The following is a 13,622-nucleotide window of genomic DNA, read 5'->3' as shown; positions in this document are numbered from 1 at the left end:
CAAACCCCTGGTAAGTTATTAGCAGTTGAAGGAAACTTTGGCCTTAAGTAAATTTTCTGGGGGGAAAAAAAAAAAAAAGAAAAAGACATGTAATTAACTTTCTGTTCAAATCCTTCAGAACTACCTGAAAAGAAGCCTGTTGTACAGTGAGGAATTCAAGGTGTTGGGCTTCATGTGGGTGAGAGTTATTAGTGTGCCGGAAAGCTGAACCACATTTCTGACAAAAGAGAGCTTTTAAAACAACAATGTTAATGATTCTATATTAACATAGGAACCAGCCGTGACTCCAGAAGCAAGAACACTGTTAAAAACAATATAAAACAAAACAAACCCAACACGAGTTTGATTCTACATTTCCTCAGAATATTATCCTTCAAGAGGAGGAGGGGAATGTAAGTTTAAATGATGGGGAATAAAGAAACTACCAAAAACGTTTTGACTACATTCTTTGCTCTGAGTTAGAACCAAGAAATCCGTCCTTATCCAAATATCACCCACCAAGAACAAGATTATGCTCATTCTAATCCTGTCACTTTTTCATAGAAACACTGTGCTTTTGATTAAGAATTATCCTCACAGAAACTTGCTTTGAAGCCTTGGCAGCATTTTCCTCGTGTTTCTCATGGAAAGTCACACTTGAGGAGGTACTGAGCAAAGAAGAGATTCCCAGCTAAGACCCACATCAAGCCTTGAAATTTTCAACATGCTCCAGGTCGGGGTTGGGAAGAGGGCAAATTCGTGCCGCCTGTTTGTGTGCGGTTGCAGTGAGAGAACTGATTCCCTGGCAACTTGAGCAAGGGACCTGGCTTTCAAAAGCATACATTTGAATCTCCAAAGCAGGGAACTGCTAACTCTTTGCGACTCTGTGACCAGATTCACTTAAGAATTACTCGTCAGTATGAATTAATAATTTAGTTCAATTGGTAAATTTGGACTATTCCATTCTAATCATTCCAAATTCTCAATAGACAGTCTAAATTTCTCATTTACCCACACAGTCCACACTACACACTCCCCGGGCAACTAAATGGAAACCCAGCCTTTATTCAAGAAGAAGTAAGGAGTCAAATAAACACTCACTCTAGTCAAGTTCTAAATTAGGAGTCCTAGAATCCCAGGAATGGAAGAGATATTAATTGATCCTGTTCTGAAGAAGGATACTATTCAACCCATTTCATAGAAATGTAAACCCCTCCCAGACAGCATCTCCATAGTAAACTATTTAGGGATAGTATAGATATACTGGGTAATATGGTATACTTCACTAACCATTTTAAATAAATATAAAGAGAAAAAAACATCCCTTGCATAAAATATCCCTGACATCCTTTTGGGGAGAGAATCCTGAGCTGGGAAAACCACGAATCTGACTTGACTATGTCACTTCTCACATTAACAATAACAACATCTAAAATGTATTGAGCCTATTCTAGGTGCCAGAAAGTAGTTAGTTATATCACTATCATTCCATTTTACAGGTGAGAAAACTGAGGCTGGAGAGTTTAATTAAATGAACCAAGAAGACACAGCTAGTAAGTTGTAGAGCTGTGATTTGAAACCAGGTAGTCTCACCCTAACCCCAGGTTCTTAAGTGCTACGATGTCTTGCCACCTCAAGCTGACTTTAACACTTCTGTTTCCAACCACACCGCCACCCCTTTCAGACTGTAAATTCCAAGAAGACAGAGGCTATATCAAATCGCTCATCATGGATACATTCATTCTCTTGGCATAGAATAGCTGCGCAATGATTCTTTATTGACTTCATGGATAATTTCCCCAAACTCGAAAAAGCACCCATGTCCACAGTCTTGATATGAAATTTTAGAACACTTGCTAAAACTATTAAGACCCACAGAGACCACAGTGCCTGTCAAATACTATTTGCCCATTTCTTGGCCATTCCTTTGGCAATTTGCTTGTGGTAGGGCCCGACTTTCTAGTCGTCTTCAAGCCTTGTGGAGAATATATAAACCTCTCTCTTCATCCCCTCTCCAAGGAAAAAGAACAGCTTTCATTCTTTCACACCTGTCCCTTAGATATGTATAGGAAGGGGTCAGAGCTAGGATCCAAAGATGGAGAGCCGCTCCAGCTATGGTCAGTATCCCAGCATCCTGCCTCGAATCAGGGAGGGAAGGAGTTGTTGACTTTTTCCCTCAGCCATCTACTCCATAGGAGCCTTCCCTGTGCCCTGTGAACATGGACCAAATAGGGGAAACCGGTATCGGACTCCTTAGGGCTAGTAAAAGATCTGTAACCCACCTGTAATTAAAAAGCAAGGAAGAAAGCAAGTAAATCTCAAAGACTATCTGGGCTCACAGCTTCTCATAAATTTCTGCTTATGATTTTTTTTGTTTTGTTTTAATGAAAAGACCTTTTCCAAGTTAATAAACTCATTTGTTGGGAAGATCAGTTTAACATCAAGAGAACCCACTTTTACCCACGGGGGAAATTCTTATTTGCACTGGAAGGCCTAGCCAGCCCAAGAAGAGAGGTGTAGTTGGTTCTGCTTCTTTTAGTTTCTCTTCTGCGTCTAGCGACTGTGCTTTTAAAACCATCTCCTTTCAATGCCAAAGGCCATGTCACGCTGTATATAACTCACAGTGAATGGGAGAAGTGTGTAAATAGCAAGGCATTAAGCAGCTCAAGGGACTTGAAGATAGGTAATACAGAACACTTAGGCAGTGAGCAATGAGAAGAGGCTGCTGGAGGGGAAATGTAATACTTGTCTTCAAGTATATGAAGGATTATTATTGCTTCACAGACGCTGACTCCTCTGAGCCTTCCTTGCTCGACCATTTCCCAGGGCTTCTGATACACTCTTGCCAGAGCTCCGGACCCTCCAGGAGGTGGATCGGCCTCACGTGTTCCCCTCACTGTTCACACGCGACCACAGTGTCAGCCAGGCTCCACTCTCTGTTCCCAAACACCCAAGGTTCACACACATTGGCACCCAGCAGCCCCACTCCTCATTCCACCTTCTCTCTTGCTCCTCCCAGGCCTGCTGGGGACCCACATTGTCCATAAAGTGCTGCCTGGCCTGGGTTTGACTTTCTCTCCTACCAACTACTAACAGCACTCATGTTTTGAGTACCCACTATGTGTCAGGCATTATACTGACTGTTACGCTAAAGAATATTAGCTTTACTTTACAGATGAAGATACTGATGCCCAAAAAGAAAATTATCTCCCCAAGCTCATACAGCTGTAGGTGTGAGGGAGGGATCAAACACGGGTCAAACTCGAAAATCTATGCATAAAATTCTTCCATTTACTAAATCTCTAAGCCTCAGTTTCCTTATCTGTAAAATAGCCAAATATTGCTTACTCATCTCTCTCTCTCTTTTTTTTTTTTTTTAAGCATCACATAAAATATACAATAAAAGTGCTTTGACATTCTAGGGCTCAAGAAATATTTATTCCTCTCTCCCTCTGATTTTCTATATCAGTTTTGGTCCATTCTACCTAGTTAAGTACTTTTACTGTGTCCATGTGGTCTTGATTGACGACTAGCCTGTAAGTAAGAAGGGACTAGGTCTTTAGCTGTATTTCTCTATTCTCGCACAGAACCTGTTAAAGTATAAGGGAAATTATCATGAAAATGCAGAAGAATTTAGAATTGTTTTCATTAAACATGATCCTGCCTATGATCATATAAAAGGGACTGGATTAAAGTACAAGGAAGTAGTAGAAGCCATTCGGAATGGTTTAGCTGCCATGCATAGCAGAACTGGATGATTTTTTTTCAAATTTCCTTCTAAGCTTTCTGAGATTAAATAGCAGTGCTAAAAACAAACGCACACAACAACAATAAAAACAAAAACAGCTCATCAAGGCCACTCTTTCAGTCATATTTGTTATGCCTAAGAACATTTGGACACCCATGTTTGTCTTGGTACTTAACAAAAGGTTTACTGGCAGAGGGGAGCCATACCACACTAAACTTTAAGGTTGAGAAAAATTTGATAAGCATCACCTAGCAAAGACATTATTTCAAAGAAAGCAGATGCCTTCTATAAATAAACATTGACCTACACAAGCAAGACATCTTGGGTAACATACTAACATTACTTGGCTGTCAAAACAAGCTTTCTACCCATTTTTTGGTAAAGGAGTGTACCAACTTCTCTCTCCACTTGAACTCTTTTGCCTTTGTGAGATCTTACAATTATATTTACTGGAAAGAAGTAGTAGGAAGGTTCTGGATAGATAAGAACTCCCCCTTTATTACTCTGTTCTGGAAAACAGAACAAAAATAGGTCAGTTTTTAAGGAAATGATGGCTGCACATATAAACAATGTAAACACTCCTATCACTGTCCCACGGAGGATATTTACCACATGGACAGCTGCAGACACCCAGCTCTGGCCAATGAATTGTTTCTGTTTTCAGCCCCACGCCCACCCTACAGCCCTCAAATTTTGCACTGTCAATTGGAAACTTGATTATTATCAGTTAAAAATAACCAGGGGACTCTGGCAATGATTTAACTTGTTTGAATTTCTTAAGCTAACAATTAACATTTTAGACTATTGTTGACAAAATAGTTAACTTTCCCATGTCATTTGTGCAAACTACTTTTCTAATATTCCTGACACAAGCCGGGGGACACACCTTTCCAAAGCTGCTCAGATCTGTGCAGGGGCCTGTAAAAGACCCTAAACACTTTCACACCGTTGCACATTTTCACTAGGATTTCCAGGGACCTTCGGGAACACTTAAGTACTCTGATAGCTCAGTCTTATCTTGACAGCACTGAATTTGAAATACCAACCCCTCTATTTACAATAAAAGCTATTTCACCATTTAAAACAGACAACTGAAAGCTTAAGTACACTTTTAATCCCTGGAAAAACTGGTATTATGATTTGTTGTCTAGTAGTTTATTATTAGTAATACTAGTAATAATGCCTTGCATTTCTGCAGTGCTTATTTTTTTTCCAGAGTCTATTCAGAAACACACATTCATTGGCTTTCTCAACAAGCTAGGGCAGCATTATTGTTCTGTTTTACACATGACTGCTAAGTAACTTGTCCTAGGTCACCCAGCTTGTTAGTGATCACGCAGGCACAGACCCCGAGGATGCAGTCTCCTTGTCTGATCTGTTTTCTTTCCTCCACACTATATTAGAGAAAAGATAATCTCTGAAGCCAAAGATGACTTAGAACAACTTATCTATCCAGCCTAGCAACAGAGTCTAAAGCAACAGAAAAGAGCTTGTCTCAGGCAAAAGGGAAAGATTAATAATGCACCACGGAAGCTCTAAACCTTTCTGTTCCATGGACCAGCAATTATTCAGTTTCACAGTTCATTCAAAGATTCAAACATACTTCACCAGAAAATGATTTAGTGCCTAAAGCCTGCTCCAAGTGGTCAGAAATGCAGATCTGCATAAACCCTTACAATCCAGGCCCTCTTTAAAGGCCCTGTTCCTGCAATCTCTGCAGTAATGGGGCTTCCCCTGAACTTGCACTTGAGTTAAATGAAGAAACTGGCTGAGTAAGGGCTGCAGAATTAGGCTCTCAATGTGGACAGAATTAGAACCAGCTTGGAGGTTTATTTCTTGCATTGTTCTTGAAACTCAGGCTATTGAAAATCTCAGACATTATATATTTCTTGTAGTATCACACCCCTCAAAGACAACACTATCCCACAGAACAGAAGTTCCCTTTCCACCCTCATTCGGATATTACTGACTATATACAAGGCATTGTACTAGCAGGTATGCAGGACACAGGGCTTTCATCTGAGGACACCGTGCATATTCGGTTTTAGATGATCAATATTCTCTCCTTTTCTCCAAAGGACATGTATGGTCACTTAGGGCATAAGAATTAACTATTAAAGGGATACCTTCAACACACCCAGACAGAAATAAATCTAGTTATGGACACAGTATTAAGAAAGAATTCTGACACCCATTCTGCGCAAAGTCCCCTTTAAATGGATGGTGTTTCTGAAAATAAGAGGATCCTGAGCGAAGTGAGACCTGCAGATTTAACAGGCTTAGTGAATCACTCCCAAATGCCCAGGCCTCCCTTCAGACACAATGTTATCAGGTTAATACAGTACTTGCATCACCATCTCTGAGTACCATGCTGAGTAACAAAGTGCCAAATTTAGAAGCTAAAATGGAGAAGGGAATTTCCAATAACCAAAAGGGGGGTGGTGGATCAACCCTTGCAATGGCACAGGTTTGCAGTGAAAAGCCACCATCAGAAATAAACTGGACTTTTTACTCCTAACTCACACTGCACCTCTCATCAATCTTCTTGGCACTCGGGGAGGGAGCTCCTCTAAGGGGATGTTTTAGGAGATGGCTGGTAGTTAGGGGAGAGAAAGCAGATTCCCTTTCAGAACAGGAGTGAAGGAGCAACCACCTTTCGCAGCAGTTAAGCCTCCAGTCGGGAAAAGCCAGACATGGTGCTCTCACTTCCTCCCAGCATGGATATTGCTATCGTTGTAAAGTTACAATAACCACTGAAGTTGGTTTCAATTCGCATACCCAAGCCCCCAAGAAAAAGAGGCAGCCTCATCTTCCTTCCAAGTGGGAGAAAAGCAAAAACCAAAAGAACGAGGCCATAAGCAGACACCTTCCTTGCAGCGGCTGGGATGTGAAGGCCACATCCCATCTTGGCACCCAGGACAGAGATCTGTCTTCTCCACTGAGAAGGGCTGGGCGCCTGGTTCCCTGTATCACCCCCCGAAACACTTACCAGGAGACTGTGAAGCACACAAGGCGGTATTATTGGGAGACTTGCAGACAGATTATAAATTTACTGGGGACAATCAGGGCATTTAGATGCTTTTGGCTGCAGATGCCAGTGACACACACACTCACATACAAACCTCATTCTTCTCTCCATTTGAGTGATTCTTTACCCGCCCCACCCCCCTTTACCTCAACATGTCTCTTTCACGAAACAAACTCTCATTGCTGTCCTAGGGAATTCCAGGGAGAGGTGGGGATAGAGCAGGTGGAAGGGAGAGGAAATTAGGCCTTGAAGCACTAATATAACCCCACAGGCTAATTGTATCCAAGGATAAAACAACAAACATTGGGCAGTTTAACTGTTAGCAGTTATCTTTCGTCTGGAGTTGGCGCCAGGAAGTTGCAGTTCTAGGCATCTCAAGCAAAACGTGTGGTGGAATAGAACAGCACCAATACAGCCCCCAGACTTTCTGGAAACTTCAACCATCACAGACCCAGGCCAGGGATAAGGAGGACCCACAGAGAAGCATCCTAGGGGCCTGGCTGGAGGATGTCCTCTCCCTAGAGCTCCTTCTCAAGTTCCCTCGGAGAAGGAGTTCAACGCAGTGCCTGCCTCTCCTTTGGGCTTTTTGAGGACGTTTCAGCTTGCATGGCCATTTCCTGTTGCTGACTTTCATTAGGGCTGGCTTGGGCAAACTGGAGCTGTGCTGTTAGCGGACACAGGACTTCCGAATCCCCACAGAACTCAGAAATGGAGGAAGCTTGCAGGGCTGCAGGGCTGCAGGGCTGCAGGGCAGGGCTCCACCTTCTACCCTGAGGCTATGGGCCCAGCAGCTTTGGGGGGAAAGCCAGCACACGACTGGCAGTCACCTGACCTGGACTAGCACCAAGAACTAATGAGTCAAGGGCTACCCGCTCTGGGATGAGGTGTGTCTATACCTCTAAGGAGGAACTTCCAGCCAGAAACCTAATCACAACTTTCAGGTTGGATGTCCTGTCACCAGGAATGGCTGAAGACAAGGCACTTTCTAGGATGACAGCATGGTAACAGCCCCTTTGCGCCTGCCCATTTTAGTGAAGGCTGTAAGTGGGCAGTATCTGACTGAAGTGTCTGTGGCAAGAAGCTAGATGGGGACAGTGGGGGAATCTGTAAGAAATCAGGGAGCAGGCCTTGTAAAAACACTCCCTCACCAGTCTCTGGGCTATTTCCCCAAGTTTTTGTTTTTGAGTGAGGGAACGCTCAGGGAACTTGCTCTGCTAGAGATTACCACTTATGTTCTCCTGACCCAGGGAGAAAGGGCCACTTCAAAGAGGGAAGGGGAAATAGGACAAGAAGGAAAAGGCTTGGCTAAAGGTCATCTGGACTGCTAAACAAATGCTTTCAGGCTAAGCATGGCTTGCTGGGCCTAATCAGTGCTGGCTCGCCAAAGCAGGAGGCTTCCTGAGACAAGACCTTCCTCAATGGCTCAGATCTTGCCGCTCGTAGCCAATTCTTCTGCAAGCTCTGGACCCCAGAGCAAACTCTGGAAAACTCAAGTTGCTTACCACTTAAGGAATACTCTACAGGTGGAGGAGAACCCATGAATGAACACCAGCAGAACTTGACGAGTAAGGGTTTAGTAACACCTCACAAACAAGACACCCAATAGCCTTTGAGGTAGTCAGGTGGCATCTTGGCCCTTTGCACTGCCGTCCACTCTACATCAGGCCGAGGCCAGCTCTACCCTCGCCAAAGTCCACACGACCACAGCCAGAATCGGGAGAAAACCAGGTGCCTTACCGCAATCAGGGCCGAGTTCCTCTGGTCTGCCGGGGTTGAAGCCGGTGGCTGCTGCTCCCCGTTGATCCCACCACTGCCACCATTATTGCTACTGCTCAGCAGGTGCTGCTGGTGGTGATGGTGATAGTCTGGTGGGGGCGGTGGGGCCGCTGTCGCTGCCGCTTGGGAGGCTGTAGGAGGGGCAGCAGGTGGCGGGGGAGGGGCTGTAGTGGTGGCAGCAGTGGCAGTGGTCTTGGTGTGTTTGCCAGCCTTCCTCGCCCCCTGGCCGTGCTGTACGAGGCTCAGGAGCTGCAAGGTGCTCTCTCTTTCCCGGTCTGAGCTCTCGGCCCTACCCCGTTCGTAGCGTCCTTCACAGCTCAGGTGGTGCTGGCGGCAGACGGCGATCCGTGCCCGAAGGCGCTCCACGATGGCACTGTGCACTCTCGGGGTGACCGAGCCCCCTCCAAGGAGCCCCGCCCCAGGGGCCCCCCCTAACCCTCCTGTGGGGGCCTGCGGGGGCGCTGTGTCCCCCATCTTACTGGACACAATGATTGCTGCCTCTGGGATGGTGAGGTGGAAGGAGGCTATGGCTGGTTAGTGCAGGCAAATCTGCTGTTGACAATGTGCGCTCAGTGTTCAGGGCCACATGAATAGAGGTCTTCAGAGGTTGGGGGGAGTAGTGGAAAAGGTATGGGGGAGGGGAGGGAGTAAAAGAGGGTGAGGAGAAAGAACAGAAGCCAATCGCAGAGCGTAAGTTGGAAACAAACCCTGATCAACTTAACTCTAATTGCATTTGACAGCTCTGGAGAAGTTGGACAGTTAGTGGGGTTTTTCTCCCCCCACCAAGCTGACAAGAGCCACTAGGTACTTTGTAAACACACGATCGATCTGGGGGTAAGAGCAAGAATTCAGGGATTGTCAAGTGAGAGACAGGAACAGACAGCCAAGGGAATTGTGAGAGGTATTAATACAGAGCTGGACTCCCCCTCACCTAGTTGTTTTGGAAGATTCTTTATGGGGATGTTTCTGCAGAGAAACCCATTTCTACCATGGTCTCTGTAACCCACGGCCTTTACTTTTCCTCAGGTTAAAAATAAAAAAAAAAAAAGTGCTGTTTCAGAAGCTTTTTGAAGTCAATGTTCAAAACGTACAAAAATCAAGAGATACTGTCCTTTGGCTTTTAATGTTTTCCTCCCTTTCCCTTTGCTCCGGTGTTTTCTCCCCTTTGGGGGACTGCAGGATGTGATCCTCTCCCCAAAGAACGGGAGGCAGCTTTTCAATTGTTAATACCAGTAACTGGACTTTTGGACCATGCTTTTTTCTTCGGCTAATCCAATCACCAGTAAAATCCTCATTCCCTCTAAGGTTTCCCAGCCTTAAATGAAAGCAGTCTGAAGTCACTAGCCACTGAGAGAGATCCTTCAACACATTTTTTTCTTTCCCGCTTACGTTCCTAGTCTTCACCCCCGGCTCGATCCTAATACAGTTATCAAGAGAGACAAACTCCTCCGAGAGTAATTTACAAACGATGGTCAAACTTACAAACTTCCAGCAAATTGCACCGAGTCATGTCCAGCCACTTTTCTGTCCACTTTTGTACATTCCATCCCCGGCCAGTGGATCTGAGGGTCTGGACTCGCAATAAGCAATGTGGTTCTATCTCTTGGATTGTTCCGCTTTAGAGATGGAAAAGAAAGTAGCTGGTCTTTTCCTTTCTCTTTCCCGTCTGTTGTTCGCCGCTGGGCTGACACTGGCTCCGCAGCCCGGAGTCACGGCGATACACAGGCTTTCATTGTGCTCCGATAGGAGAGGGAGAGAAAGAGAGAGAGTGAGACAGAGGGAGAAAGAGAGAGCCAGCGAGCTGCCGGGGGGGGGGGGGGGGGGGGGGGGGGGGGCGGGGGCGGGGGGAGCGCTCGCCCGAGGCTCCCTGGTGGAAGGCGGGTGCCACTGCACAGGCGAGCAAGGCGGCCGGCGCCGGGGAAAGGGGAACACAGAGGGCCTCCCAGCGGCTGAAGAGGTGAATCCCAAAGCCTGCGCATCTCGGCGGCGGCGCGCGCAGCTCGGCCTCCGCCTCGGCTCCGGGGCGGGGGAGAAGGCTGGGGAAATTCCCCAACCTCTAGTCGACTACTTCACCAGCTCGAAATGTTGAAGAAATTCCCGGCCAGGGGATGTATTTTCCCTTCCAGACCTCCGTTACGCCCCCCTGAGGATGTCATTTTCATTTTTCAGTATGTTGTCCATGACACCCCAGAGCACCCTAGCGAGAGCTGGGTGAGCACGGAGGAGATGTTCAAGAGTGTCACAGGGAGACGTAGGGTGTGTGCGCGTTGCGGGAGGGGGGAGGAGGGAGAGGAGAAGAAATCACATCATTAGCTCCTAAAGGACAGGCCGGTGTCTATCTACCTGCCCGCCTGCTTTGTACGTCTCTGGATAAGTCAATCTGGGTGATCATAAGCATATCAGTAAGAATAACTAAAATAGTTTACCATAATGAAATTACCAATACCAGTTCCAGAAAGGAAAAAAAAAAAAAAGATTTCTTTGAAAATACAAGATTGCCTATGACAGACCTAATGCAAGATCTGGGGACTCCATAGCTGTCTGATTTACATATACAATGAGGAAAATCATTATGTAGCAGTCGAGTTTCAAAAAGTTTACTAACACAAACCAAATAGATCTCTGACACAGACTGTTGTCCCCTCATCTTCAGATAATCCTACCTTTAAGACCTCAAAATGTATATTGGATTCTGCTTATTATTATCAATTATGGAGAATAAATTAAGGTGAGTGCAAGATTGGTATAGTCAGGTCCATAAATATTCTGTGTATCCTAACTTGGAAGTCGTTTGGATTTGAGGTCTCAAGCAATGGGGCTTTGTTAATTTAAACCAACTCTGGCATCTCAGTAACATGGTGCTGCTTCAAACTGAGCTGTGGATAGAAGTGAATGGGTAGGATCAATGCAAACATTTTAAGGCTGGATTTATCTACAATTTAGTTCTCGATAGGCTGGCCTACATTAGTTCATTTTATTTTCACAAATCCTGGAATGCTACTTTGGAATTTGGGACAAGTGCATTCTGATGGAATATAACTTTACTTCTCGTTGGAACATACTTCTTTCTGTCCCTTCCAAGGCTAAGTTCCTCACCACTCATGGAGAAAGGCAGAAATATATCTTTGTTAGGTATGCAAATTTGTACGCAGAACTCTCTCATGAGGTGTCATTAAAAAGTGAAGGAGTTTTGATCATTTTATATTTGATTTTTAAAAAGGTGTATTCATTAGACATTATCTTCTTTCTATTACTACCATAACTTTATATTCAGCAATCATACTTGATGAAAGAGAAAAAATTCAATATTTAAATTAAAATTTACTGTTCACTCTACAGTCCTGCAGTAACACGGGTTTTGATTAATAACAGAGTTTTTGGTCAAATCCGCTATTCCTAAATGACATAAACCTTGAATTCTAAGCTAGGCAAGGACACACCTTAAAAACTTGTCAAACAACAATTTAATACATTTTCATACTATATTCTAGTGTTGTAGGACACTCCTTTACGTTGTCTTTTGTACAAATTTACCCTTTACAGCCATTTAATTTCAAGCTGACATCATCATCCACAACCTCATTTCCATTCACATCAGTTACTGTTTATTTACAGTCACTGTTTCAAGCACAGCACTTCACATATATCTCCTTTAATCCACCAGCTATCCTGAGGGAGAGGTATTATTAACCCCATTTATAAATGAGGAAACTGAGGCTTACTGAAATTAAACTACTTAAGCTAACTAGGAAGTAACACATCAGGACTCAAACTCAAGGCTGATTTCAAACCTATATTCTCTTAACCACTGGACTTGCTGCCTCAGTATCAAGTGTGAAAAGAGTTACAGGGAAACCAGACTATACCCAAAATAGCTCAAGGGCTGCAATTACACCTCAATCAACATGCTGGAGTCTAAGCAAGTCCTATAATACCTCCAAGAAATGAGTAGTGAATAGAACTACTCATCTGAGTATGAGAGCAGACAAGTGAGAAAATATGGTCAATTACATACAGCTGCCAATAAAATAAACATTTCTTTTTTTCCTTGTCTTTCCCTTTTATGGAACTGTTCCCTCTTTTATATCTCTAAAGCTTCTGTAATAGCTCTATGGATTTTTTTTAAAGCATTAGTTCCTTTTTATTTGTCCATCTGTGTTCCTCATCATCTCTACTATCCATAGCTACCTAACACAAAGAATTTAACACTATAGTAATAAATGCCCAGACCTAAAAAGTTCATAGACATGTGAGATTTATAAGTTTACAAACTATTTTTTGTGTTATATAGAATCAATGATATCAACGATGATGATGATGATAAAATAATACAGTATGTCATAATACCTGCAAAAGTTAATTCTAATTTTTCAACATTTCTATTTTCTTCTAGACTACTTGCTTTTGGCCCCATGATCCATGCTAATTCTCATTTCCTGACAGCCTGTCTCTTTGCCATACTTTCGGTGTTATCATGTACATAAAAGCCTCTTGTACTCTCCGAACACCTACTGAAGAAGCTTGCCCGGTTGCAGTGACCTTAGACATCAGCAAAGCTACCTATTAGCATTTCCTGACCAACAGTCAGAATGCTGTTCTAATAGGAAAAATGCTTCAAGCCAACACGATGCCTGATCTGGGAACTGGGTCAGCTGCCATCATAAGTCCCTAAAATCATTAGTGCTTTCATTTTTACAAATTAAATGCATGCTATTTAAAAGAATAAATTAATTTTTAAAACTTTCAGTTGGAACTCTCACTCTTCAGCTGGCTCAAGCTTGTCTGTAGTGTCACATACAAGAAGTGATGCTTCCCGGGTCATCAGAGATACTTTAGAGATCATTCCCTTGCTTTTCTTGGACTTCTTTTTTAACAAATCATTCATGATCCTTCACCCTTCCCACTTGACTATCACTTTTCCTCTAAACTCTGCCTTGCATCTTTTTGGACACTCACTTCAACTTTCAACTGTGGCTTCATATAGTTAAGGATTATTCCCATACGACAGAAAAATAAGAATAATAGAGATATGTGACTGAAATTTCTATTTCACACTTTTAAAAAGGTATGCACTCCTCACATGAAACATCA

General features: G+C 43.7%; 1 protein-coding gene across 1 annotated transcript in view; it reads right to left on the bottom strand.

Moving 5' to 3' along the window:
- Positions 1-10,221, bottom strand: part of MAML2 (mastermind like transcriptional coactivator 2) — a 362,167-nt gene extending 351,946 nt beyond the window's left edge. Inside the window, exon 1 of the mRNA XM_060018075.1 lies at positions 8,493-10,221. Within this exon, the coding sequence (XP_059874058.1) occupies positions 8,493-9,005 (513 nt within the window). The 5' untranslated portion in view covers positions 9,006-10,221. The remainder of the gene's footprint in view (positions 1-8,492) is intronic.
- Positions 10,222-13,622: the final 3,401 nt, after the last annotated feature.

Source organism: Delphinus delphis, chromosome 8, assembly GCF_949987515.2.
Source record: "Delphinus delphis chromosome 8, mDelDel1.2, whole genome shotgun sequence".
Classification (NCBI taxonomy): Eukaryota; Metazoa; Chordata; class Mammalia; order Artiodactyla; family Delphinidae; genus Delphinus; species Delphinus delphis.
The sequence above is the reverse complement of the archived record's forward strand: the minus strand, read 5'-3'. Positions and strand labels throughout refer to the sequence as shown.